This window comes from Mesoplodon densirostris, chromosome 4 (genome assembly GCF_025265405.1).
Source record: "Mesoplodon densirostris isolate mMesDen1 chromosome 4, mMesDen1 primary haplotype, whole genome shotgun sequence".
NCBI lineage: Eukaryota > Metazoa > Chordata > Mammalia > Artiodactyla > Ziphiidae > Mesoplodon > Mesoplodon densirostris.
In genome coordinates, this window is record NC_082664.1 from 176409231 (window position 1) to 176421594 (window position 12364).

The window sequence follows — 12364 nt, forward strand, 5'->3', positions numbered from 1 at the left end:
TCTCAACCACTGCGCCATCAGGGAAGCCCCACGTGCTGATCCTTCTGTGGCCACTGGTGATTAGGCAGGGGTGCACGGATGGAGCCAGCGGAGGGTCTCAACTGAGGTTCTGATGCGTGTTCACTGGCGTGAGACAAGGCCTGTCCGCCACACGGGAGAAGCCACGGAGGACGGGCAGACCAGTGCCCGGCTCCCTTTTAGTCACACCCTGAGCCCAGGTGCCCGCAGGGGTCCAGCAGGGTCTGTCTGAACCCGGAGGCCTTGCCCTTCCTCTGGCCTCTGTGTTGATGCCAACATCGGTGAAAGACCATGACTTCTGACCGCCAAGTACTTTCCTCACGTGAATGAGAGGAGAGTCTGAGGGGCAGAGGAAATGCTGAGACTTTGTGCTTGTTTTGTTCACCGGGTCCGACCCATCTTCGTCCTCACCCTCTTCTATCTCCCTGGTCCTTCCTTGACTGATGTCTCCTCTCTGACCTCAACTCTGTCCCTGCATTCAGAACCAGGCTGCGTTCCTGGGGTGAGGGCTCCCTTGCTCATAATATAATCCCAGCTGCCAGCGCCTCGCAGGGTTTCCTGGCTTGTAGCAGAAAGCAGGAGCGTCTCTGCTTCATTTTGTATATCAGTTGCATCCACCTGGCTGAGTTTTATCCTCTGAGCAAAGCACAGAAAGCACAATCCATCACTTCCTTTCTTTCAACACTGTTCTTTTACCAAGGCCCAGGCTTTGCCAAGAGAAGCCCACGCTTGCAGTTATGCAAGAATAACTCATGAAGACACAGACCAGTTCAGCCTGGTGAAAGACCTGGGCTCTGAAGTCAGAAAGATCTGGACGGAAATCTTGGCTCTTCCCAGTGAGTCACAGTTTGACCTTGATTTTCAACCTCTCTGATACTGAGATCCCTGTTTGTAAAATGGAGCTGTTAAAACCCACACCACGGAGGTGTGATATCAGGACGAAATTAGATGCTAGACATCAAGGCCAGTGACACTGGAATAGGAATAGGATATAAATCAGGGCCTGGCAGGAATTGGCTAAGTGAGCTTCAATGAATGACTCAACTGGAGATTTGGGAGAATCTCCTTAATCTCAAGGAAGACCTGCCCCGCCCCACCTCCGGCCCTGCCACACCAATCTCAGAGGCGGGAAACAAAATACGGAAAAAGGACAACAGACACACCTCCCAAGGGAGACTAGATTCTTAGAAGTTTTAGGAAATTACTGGCTTCTCTCTAGAATGGAAATATCACAGTGACTGAAGAGACCAGGTGGGGAGAGAGCACTAAGAGATGAACTGATGGGGAGATTCTCTCCTTATAAAGTCAAGTCTTTGTGCCCAAGCAAAAGAGTCTCCAAAGTTTTGGATGTTTTGCTCTGAGGGTCTTGCTGTACTAAGTATTATTATGGGTATTCTGTCAGCAAGGTTTAATTGGCCCCTGACATGGTTTCACTTGGCTTTTGATCTAGATGGAATGAAGAATAGTAGACTGGATCAGGAAAAAAAAAAAAAAAGATTAAGAAGAAGGGAAGATGTTTGGACTGGGGGCCAACTCAACAAGTTCTCAATCTGAATTCAGAGGAACAGTGGCTAAACAATTTAAGCTTTCAAGTATTTTCCTCCGAACTCTACAAGATATTCCTTGGCTCTGGGGTACATACGTTGGCCAGATCTAGCTGACAACGTTTGGGATCTCTGGGGTCAGCAGATATAATTTACCAAATGTGACTGATGCCAGCACAACCTCTCATTCTGAATGAGCTGTCACAAAGGAACCAATACAGCCTCTTTCCGCTCTGTCTTTGGTGATGGAGGGAGGGAGAGTGGGCGGGCGGGCGGGCGTGCGTGCGTGCGTGAGAGAGAGAGAGTGAGAGAGTGAGAGAGAGTGAGAGAGAGAGAGAGTGAGAGAGAGTGAGAGAGAGAGAGAGATTTTCTAGGTGATTTACACTAGGACCCTGAAAGAAGAAAATAACCAAGTGCCCGGGGACAACAGTAGACTTCTCAGCTACCCACATCTGCTGGCTCCAACCACTAGATTGCACTTGTTTCTGGGGTTCATTAGCATCCCTCGGGAGGCCTGGGCTTTGCTGAAGCACTTCAGAGAAAGGAATGGTTGGCATGGCCTGATACAGTAGAGTGTGAAGCCATGGCCAGTATGCCAGCCAACACTGCTGTTCAGAAATATCTGGAAACACTTCATTCCAGGCCTGCCAGCCAGCACTCACCCTGAACCATCCTGCCCACTGGAGACGGGTCACATCACTGTTGTCTGAAGAACATTCCAGAAATGAAAGGTGTTGTAACACAATTCCTAAGGTGAATTTTATCATCTCTGACTTAATTTGGGGGAACTTTTAGAGAATTTAAACTTTACACACAGGTGTCGGCCAAGGAACAGTACGTTGCATTAGTAATGATAAGAGTGAGAGAGAGCACACATCTCCTAAAGCAACTTCACCAACACTGTGTCACTGGACTCATCCGTGATTCTGGTCAGGAATTTCCTTTGCTGTTCTCTAACTGTGGAAAGCAAGCAGGAGCGAGGAAAGACTTGCCTGGGGTCATAGAACTGGAAGGCAGAGTCCTTGGACCTCCCTACGGGGGAACTTGTTCCTCACCAGTCACCGCAGGCTGAGCTACTGATTCCAATAAGAAATACATGGGCGGGCTTCCCTGGTGGTGCAGTGGTTGAGAGTCCACCTGCCGATGCAGGGGACGCGGGTTCGTGCCCCAGTCCGGGAGGATCCCACATGCCGCGGAGCAGCTGGGCCTGTGGGCCATGGCTGCTGAGCCTGTGCATCTGGAGCCTGTGTTCCGCAGCGGGAGAGGCCACAACAGTGAGAGGCCCGTGTACAGCAAAAAAAAAAAAAAGAAAGAAAGAAAGAAATACATGGGCGGGCTTCCCTGGTGGCGCAGTGGTTGAGAATCTGCCTGCTAATGCAGGGGACACGGGTTCGAGCCCTGGTCTGGGAGGATCCCACATGCCACGGAGCAACTGGGCCCGTGAACCACAACTGCTGAGCCTGCGCGTCTGGAGCCTGTGCTCCGCAACAAGAGAGGCCGCGACAGTCAGAGGCCTGTGCACCACGATGAAGAGTGGTCCCCACTTGCCACAACTAGAGAAAGCCCTCACACAGAAACAAAGACCCAACACAGCAAAAATAAATAAAAATAAATTACTAAACTCCTACCCGCAACATCTTCTTTAAAAAAAAAAAAAAAGAAAAAGAAATACATAGGCTCCAGGCACTGTGAGCATCCAGAGCTTATCTGGGGCAAATTCTCCTGCTCCTGGGGGTAGATGCATTTCCTTCAGTCCCCCAGGGGTGGCTGAGCTGAAAGCTCCCTATTGCTACGAGCATTTGGTCTGGTCTCTTGAAAGACCCTTCTTGTTAATAAGTGATCTATGATAGTTCCTTTTTGAGGTTTACTTGTTACATCAATGGGTTGACCTGTAAGCCTGCTGAATAAGGCTTCTCCAACTGCACAGTAAGACCATGTTTGAGAACAGGGCTGTGGAGCCCTAAGGATGGGCCTCGTGCCTTACCCCATAGATCCTCTAATGTGAAAAGCCAGCAGAGGGAGGAAGGGTTCTAACAGCTAATATAATACCACCCTTAGACTGAGATAGGCTTTTTCTCTTCCCCATTCAAAATCAGTGTGCGTAGGGTCTGCCGGCAAGAGGCACTGGCAGTGGGGTCCAGGTGGGTTGCCAGACTCTCTGCCCCGCATCACGCATCGCCAAACAACACAGAGGATGGAATCAATGGTCGCAGGTTTTGACCTCCAACTCCTGCCACTGGAGGGCAAAACACTGACACCCACCCACTGTCTCTACCTAAAGCATGAGTCAAAAGGTTCTGGCCCCGTTTCTTTGGATCTAATCGGGCCTCAAGTTCCTGTGCCAATGCCCACCATGACCAGCAGCGATGTAGAATACTCTCATTATTCCTGGCAACAAAAATATTCCACCCTGTGCCCATTCACCCCCGAAAATGACCAAAACGGGGGAGGAAGAAGACTTTGGAGAAGAGAAAATGTGTTACAAAGGAGAACGTGACTCCTACGTGGGAAAGGCTGTGATTGAAACTGAATTATGACTTGAGGGACTGTTTGCTTTCTTCCTGTCCTATTTTCTTACTATCTTTCTCTTACCTCCCACTCAATCCCAACTCCCTCCTTCCAATCCTCCCCGCAAGCCAAGGAAGGAGCAACTCCACTCAGAAGGAAAATAAGGCAAAAGAGGAAGCCACAAGGATCCAAAAGGGCACCAATCCAATAAATCTTGGGCTCAGTAAGCCCAGGGTCCTGCCACTTCCTCCCCTCTCTAGGACGCACGGGATGGGATAAAACCTCCCACAGGTGGTGGTACTAACTAGACCAGGGGCCAAGGTCGATCTCCCTCTGAAGTTCTGTATTCCACTCCCCACCTGTCCCAAGCCAGCAGGATTCTGAGAAAGATGCAGAGCCCATCTTGATATGGCTCTTCACCTGAGAGGTAATGAATGGGAGTGGCTTGGGCGGGGAAGGCAAGGGAAGCAGGCAGACAAGGCTGGAGGAAGATGGGGGCAGAGGGTTGATGTAAGCTGTGTGTGAACCAAGGAGACGTCATTTTCCCCACCACCACGCCCCGTGTGTGTGTCTAACTGGGGCTGGGTCAAACCTCCCTTGGAGGATGACTGTTTACTATGGCCTGAGGCTCCAGGTCTACCTTAGGGAAACAGACTTGTTGCCTTTTTTTTTTATTATAATGTTTCTGGTTTTGCATTTTTAAGAAATGGAGTTGGCAGTTGGAAAAGCCTGGAGGGTTTTCACAGCAATTATCCTCAACAGTTAGGTGGTGCCTATTAGTTGCAAATGGTTCCTTTTTTTTTTTTTTTCCTCAAAAGGAAAACAATATGCCACTGTTTACACACCCAAAAGGACTTGACTGCTTATTCCTCAAAAGGGCCCTACTTGGCTGCAGCAAATGGTCTGAGTGGCTCTGACCGTGGTTGACCAAGCCGCCGAGGACACGTTGTTCTCTTCAAGAGCTGATCTCAGGAGCTGCCTCCTATAGTCCTAAAAGGCCAGTCTCACCTGTGCACATCTCACAGCAAGGGATGCAGGACCTCCCCAGCCATCCAACTCCTAATCCCCCAGCTACAAGATCCAGACAAGGGCCCTCGTCTGCTCACAGCTCAGTGCAAGGTCTGGTCTTGTCATAGGCCCTCCCAGTCCCAGGAAAGGGACTTACCTTACTCTGCTTTCTGTCCAGATAGAACTGGTGTTGGCTAATGGCCATAGCCCAGATGGACTTGATCAGTGCTGGACACGCGTACCACGTGTGCACTGCGATGCCACTGTGTCCAAACGTCCTCCTTGTCACTGAAGCCCTGGGAGAGCAAGAAACAGAAGGGTCAAACACGTTTACAATGAGGGACTATGATCCTCAGTCAACAGCTTTTTACCGAGAACCCACTGGGTCCTAAAAGCTCCGGCATAAAGGTGACAGATGAGCATGTGTGCACACACACACGAAACTGGCTGGCAAAGGCCATCTTTTCATTTTATTGTTTAAATAAAAGTTGATTCTATTTAAGGTACAGAACATGATGATTGGATGTACTGATACATATACACAGTGAAGTGATCACTGCAGTCAAGCTAAAGAACATTTCCTCTCCTCACAGTTACCATTGTGTATGTGTGTGTGTGTGTGATGAAAGCACCTGAAATCCACTCTTAGCCAATGTCCAGTATATAATACAGTGTTATTCACTACAGTCACCAGGCTGTACATTACATCTCTAGGCTTATTCATCCTATATAACTACCACTTTGTATAACCTTTGACCAGCATCTCTCTCCATTTCCCCTACTTCCACGTCCCTGGTAACTACTATTCTACTCTCTGCCTCTGTGACTCTTTTAGATTCCACCTATAAGGAAGATCACGCAGTTCTTGTCTTTCTGTGTCTGCTTTATTTCCCTTCATAATACCCTCCAGGTCCATCCATGTTGCTGTAAATGGCATGATCTTTTTTTTTTTTTTTAAAGGTTGAATGATGTTCCGTTGTGAATATACACCACAATTTCTTTATCTGTTCATCCATCAACGGACACTTAGGTTGTTTCCGTATCTTGGCTACCGTGAATCATGCTAATCTTTTGATTTACTGGCTGCTTAGGGTCCAGAATTTGGCTAAGCCTCTGCCTTGTCTGGAATAAGACAGGTCATTCTAGTCATGGGACGGTCTTTTCTGATCTTCAGCTCCTGGCACTGGGCCAAGACAAACTTCAGAGACAGGAAGAGCCTTTGACAATGTCCTTTATTAAGCAGGCAAAGCGGCCTACGGTGAAGGACGAGCACCTCCTCTTCTAATTGTCACAGCATCTCAGGCAATCAGAACTGCTTACATTATTCTCACGCAATCTTCCTCCAAAGTTGGTTATCAATTTCAAATATATTCAGAGGGCAGGCGGGGTATAAAGAATCAGGAGAGGAAAGGCAGAAAGAATTGAGCCCGGCCAATGCCGACCCACTACCCACGTCCACATACACGTCTGTAGGAGATGTGGAGGCCGTACGCACGGAGCAGAGAGGCAGACTTTAAACTGAAGGTGGGAAAGAATGGTCCCAACATAATTCATCACATCAATGGAATCAAGGGGAAAGAGTTCTATGATTATGTTCTCAGTGAAGTATACTTTATAGGATGGGTACATGATTTTGCAAGTGAATCTGAGAATGTGTTTCCATACATGTGTGTGCATGTGCGTGCGTGCGTGTGTGTGTGTGTGTGTGTGTGTAGGGCAAGGTGATGGGACGGTGGCGTGAGGTTTGGGGTATCTTATGTGCACACCAGAAGAACAATGTGTGTTCAAGATTGAGCTATCTCATTTGGATGAACCTTGGGGTAGTCAGGACTTGTGAATAATCACATTATTTTCATGGCAAGTTTTCCCTTGAAGGAGATTAGAAGCTGCTCTGATCACCTTCCCCCGGGGGCTCAAGATTTAACAGTAGGTGTTCTCCAGACCCACTTTTAAGGAGGAATTCAAATCTGGTGGTTAGTTAATGCTACTGATTCTAAGCAGAGTATTATTCTTCCCTTTGGTTATAACTAAAGTTAAGAGAAAATGCCAGCTCACAAAGGAACACACAATTTAAAATAATGGAAAAGGAGCCAGCAAGAGAGTAAGGAGGAAACCCCCATGGTCTCTGCATGTGTAAAAAGAAACTGATCTGAATACTCACTCTGGCTTCCATGGCAATGGCTGATCCAGGGAGTAAATTCATTTTGAATTGGAAAGGAAAAGGAACTTGAAATGTATTCCAGGGGCGGTAGTGAGAGCAGTGCCAGGCTAGGTGTATTTTTCAGGTAAGGCGGGGGAGGGGAGGGAAGAGGCTGGCTGGTCTGGGAGTTCCCAGGAGCACCTAAATCAGATGCTCTCAGAGTGTTTCTCCTGCTCGATTATGAATTTCTCTCTTCTCTACACTGTTTGCTTCAGGCTCTTCCCAGCCCACCGACTCCTCCTGCTTTGCCAAAACCTTAAAGACGGAATATTTGCCAAGCCCACAGAACCGCAGAAACAACACTGGGTATCGATTAGGACACCGGTCCAGTAGAGCAAATCTGGAAGCATCTTCTGGGACAGCCGAGCCATGCCCTGTCCTCGCAGTGTCCCAGGACGTCCATCTTCAGGACACAATTCTGCACGACACTTGCCATCCTATAACTCTGGTCCTGGCTTCCTTCCTGGTTTGGGGGAGGGGATGACCCCTGAACCATCCCAACACAGTACAGTTGACTAGATGACTCTTCGGTGTTCAAATAAACAAGGCAACAGCAGCAGGATGACATGTGTAACTGGAGCAGGGCCAGGAGGCCGTAGAGGAGTGCTTACTGCAGCGCCAGGCGGGGCTCCAACCCCCCGGAAGACATGGGCTTGGAGCTTTGGCTTGGCCACTAAACTAAATAGCTAACCTGGAACAATCCCCTTTGCCTGCCCTGTTGAGCATTTGGAAAAGGTGCCTTTAAATGCATTGTCAACCTGGGTCTCCACCGCTGCCATCAAGGAAGCCACATCTCTGGCCTCTCCTTGCCTCCCCTCTCCTCTCCCTGTGTGTCTCTAGGCTGACAGAGAACTACTTTCCTTGAGGGGACGTGCTCACGTTCTGTGCTCAGACTGCCTCTGGCTCCTGCACTTCTCTCTTAGGCCCACCTGCCTGACATCTTTATCCCCCTGAGGGCCCACCTTGAGCTTTACATCCTTAGCTAAGATTTCTCCTTCTCAAGAAGCCTCCCCAGACCAGCCTGGCCACCTTCAGCATTTATAGGCTGTGCCATCTGGCACTTGGTACCCGCTGTCTGTGTATAGCATGGCGGTAAGTCACATAAGCTTTGGAGCCAGACTCCCTGGGTTCATATCCTGTCTTTACCCCTTAACTAGCTTTTTGTAACCTGGAGCCGGTTACTCTGCTTCTTCTGTGCCTGTGTCCCAGGTAGAACAGGAATACTAGTACCTATTGTCTGGGGTTAGAGCGAGGACCCAACGAGATAACTATCCAAGTGTTTAGAACAGTGACTGTGCGTAGTAAACACTTAATAAACATCAAGTTCCTTCTTCTGTCTCTCCAACTATGCTAGAAGTTCTTTCAGGGCTTCCTTCTACACCCCAGGACACGTAACTGTGCCTGGACATAGGAGCTACTCAACAAATGTGAGGTTGATCACTTTCATTTAATAGGCTAAAAGCCCACATGATAGTAACATGAGGTTTGGACTCTTTCCAATATCCCTGGGTCTTGGGAAAGGGAAGGGAATTTAGAATTACATCACGAATAGGACAATAGACCCAGACACAGAAAGAACATGACGAGTACACACACACACACACACACACACGCTGCCCACTCACTCAAGGATGCCTCCAAGGTACCTCTGCATTAGCAGAATTCCCCACAGAGCACAGGCCTGGAGAATCTGTCCAGTCCTACGCTCAGCCTCTCAGACCATCCAATCTCCAGTCTTTATTCTGTCAATCATCCGCTTTCTGCATCTGACCCATTATGGCAATATTTATTCTGGGACATTACTTTCAGCATCTCTTGCCCCCCCTGCCTGGCCTGAATCAATGGATTCCTGCTCTGCAGAGACAGGGTCTCTGGATCCCGAAACCCTTCATCACAGGACCCTGAAGAACGCTGAACAGGCTGTTATACTACCAACGCTCCCTATCATCGCCTGACAACGAGACACGAATCTGTAAGATGTTCTCCGCTTGCCTGTCAGTAACCGTGGGGTGCCAGGGGGAGTTCTCGCCCTACACAGGAGTTCTGTTTCAAGCAGATTACATGGCCAGGCAAGCGGCACAGCAGTCCTCCTGGGTTATCACTGGCTGCAGGAACGGACAGCACCCCACAAGCCTCACCCTCTGATGGGGCAAAATCTTATTCTCATGCTGAGAACTTTCTGGGAGGCACCTCAGCTTGTTTGAGCGCCCAGAGCCATGTGTGTGAGGAACTGATGCCAACAACCCCTCTTCCCTGAGCCAGGGCTGGGGAACGGACAGCACCTAACATCCACATCTCCTCCTCCACAGGGCCTGATCTTCTCACTGTCTTCCCAGGGCTACCTTCTTGTTCTAGGTCTGCTTTTGGACCTACTGAAAGCAATTTATCCTTGAGGGTTAGGTCTGTTTTTAGGGAATTCTGCTGCCGCTTCTGGGCTGCCTATAACTCTAGGACTAGCAGACAAAGAGAGGAAAAGCCACGGTACATGCTGCCCCGAGAACCCTCCACGCAGGGCTTGCTGCATTCCAAAATGGGACCCTATTGTTTGGTATTGGACTTGGAGAGCGTTGACTTTGACATGAGTGCTCCCCGGGATACAACGTGAGGTGGAGAGAAAAAGACTTGTGTTTCTTTCACATCTACCCACCACGGCGAACACCCTAAAATTACAGCTCACGGAATGAAACAACTTAGCACAACTCTTTCAGCTGCAGGTTCCTTCTGCTGCAGACTCTTCAACCTGAAACGTTCTCAGAAGCTCTGACAAGCCATCCTTCAGACTCTTCTCTGGCAAAAACTTTCTAGAAGGACTCAGACCACTGCTCACTTTGATTTGGTGATTGTTCTAAAGTGCTACAAATCTTTCCTAAAATGCCCTGGCTTGTAAAGACAACTCCACACGTATGAGCAAGTAATACGTGTAGCCAGATGAGATGACCGTGGAACTGCTTATTTCACACACACAAACCCACTGTATTTCCCAACACATAGAACAAAACAAAGCTCTACTGTCTTATTTGAACTCTATTCTCCCGATCAACCACCCTCTTCCCCCCCCCCCAAATTAACACGAACAGTGACAGCACAGAAATAGTAATGTAAGTAATATGCTGGCAGGGCCACACGCTCCCAGAAGAAAAGGACTTGTCCAGCTTACCTGCGTGGGTCATGAACCTCCACAGAAAACTTCTTCTCTCTGAAATACAGGTTTTCCAACTGCCTCCATTGGAATATCTGGACAGAAAACAATGCAGTTGAAGTTCAAGAGTGGGCGGTTCACGGCTGTAGTCCTCCCTCTGTGGCTGAGCTTACAGCTGGCAGTTTCCTTATCAAAGCTGAAACAGTACAGTTGTTTGCACCTCCCGTGCCTCTTGCTTGACACACACACACACACACACACACACACACGCACACGCACACGCACACGCACTGCTCTTCAGTTCAGAACCCCAGCAATGTGGCTGTGGATTTTCCTGCAGGCTTCTCAACGGGAACAAAACAAGTTCTTTTCAAGCGGTTCCCCGGCTCTGCTTGGCCTTTGTTGAATTCTCCAAGACAGTTCCCAGCTCTGCAGACTTTTCCCTCCAAGGAGAGGGGGAGGTGGGGGGAGAGGAGGGCGGGCTGACGCAGGGAGGGAGCAGTAGCCATCTGCCTGCGGTGCTGAGCCGAGCTTCCTGCCTCCAGTGCCGAAATGGGAAGGCGGTCACATTCCCAGCCTCCCCTCGGGACTCTACTTCCTGCCCATGAATGTGTAAGAGCCCAACTCGCCCTGGTGATCTGGGGCGGCTGGGGAAGCTTCCCCGAGAAGGGCGGGGGGCGCCTAGGACTCTATTTGGGGGCAGGCAACTCAAGATAACAATATGAGCCTGTCAAGCCCGGCTTCTTTCTGCAGCACAAAGAATAGCAGGAGTCCTGGGGCTGGCAGGACGCGCTGCAGCCGGGAGCTTGCTGCGCTCAGGGAGGCAGAGAGTGAAATTAAGGCAGTTCTGAACAGTGGGAGCTAAACAGAGTTCCTGGCACTGCCTGATGGGTCCCTCTGGCCCTGGTGGACATTCCTCCTGGGACGAGGGAGCCTGATAAGTAAGGGGTTTGGGGGTAATCAAGCCTGCCGCATTACTCTGGAAGGGGGTTCTTTCATTGGATGAAAAAGGAAGTTACTTAAACTCTCTGAGAAATGTCAAAAGAGGTTCAAGTTATGCCCGTAACATTCATATTTATATTTGATGCATACTGTAGCCCCTTCTAGAGACTGAGAATTTGAGTTTATTGAGCCCTAAGAAGGGTCAAACAGAGTTTCATCCTGGGAGTGGCTGATTCCTCCCCTGATCTCCCCTTTCCTCACCCACTCAGTTAAGGCAAAATGCTTTTTAGGGTCTCATCCTAGACTGGGGCCCCTGACCCTCTCTGATCTGCTCACATTTTCTCCTTCAAGATGACTATTTCTGTGTCCCATCCACCCGGCCCTGCTCTACCCAGGACACGGCTCCTCGGGGCTTGGCCAGAAGACTTCACCCCTTTGTCAAACTGGGCTGGAAGAAAAACTGTTTCTAGAACGGCTGCATGCTTCTCACAACCTGCTCTGCAGAATTTTACAATTACTTGGTCTGACTACTAGGGAGGAGGACATGGTTTTTTTCTGATTCCAGAGATACCTCTTTTGTTCCCAGCTCAGAGTACATTTTGCTCTGAAGTCCAAGGAAAACTGAACTTCTTTTTCTCCTTTCAGGTCAGTTCCAAGGAAAGCAAGTCCTACGTGAGCTCAGATAGCCTTGTGTCAGATCACAGATGAAATGCCACCTGTGTAGGCGGTTACTTGAGTCCCAGGTCTGAGTCTTATGCCCTTTCAGATAAATCCCTCAGTGAAATGTGAAAATTTCCTCTCTGACCCCCCATTGTTAGATATATACAGATGGTCCACCTGAACTTAGCTACAGACACAAAAGCGCCGGAACTAACAGCTCCTTAACTTATAACCTGGAGGTAGTACACAGAACAATGTGGCCAGACACATGCTCTGGACTCTGACTGCATCCGTTTGAATCCTGACTCCCCTATATCCAAACTGTGTGACCTTAGGCAAGTGACT

At 49.1% G+C, this 12364-nt stretch overlaps 1 protein-coding gene across 7 annotated transcripts in view; it reads right to left on the reverse strand.

Moving 5' to 3' along the window:
- Positions 1-12364, reverse strand: part of FRMD4A (FERM domain containing 4A) — a 346032-nt gene that overhangs the window by 61360 nt on the left and 272308 nt on the right. For all 7 annotated transcript variants that reach the window (XM_060097751.1, XM_060097749.1, XM_060097748.1 and 4 more), the window contains exons 12-13: positions 10436-10512; positions 5236-5374 (exon numbers count right to left, since the gene is read on the reverse strand). In XM_060097751.1, coding sequence (XP_059953734.1) covers positions 5236-5374; positions 10436-10512 — 216 coding nt within the window. The remainder of the gene's footprint in view (positions 1-5235; positions 5375-10435; positions 10513-12364) is intronic.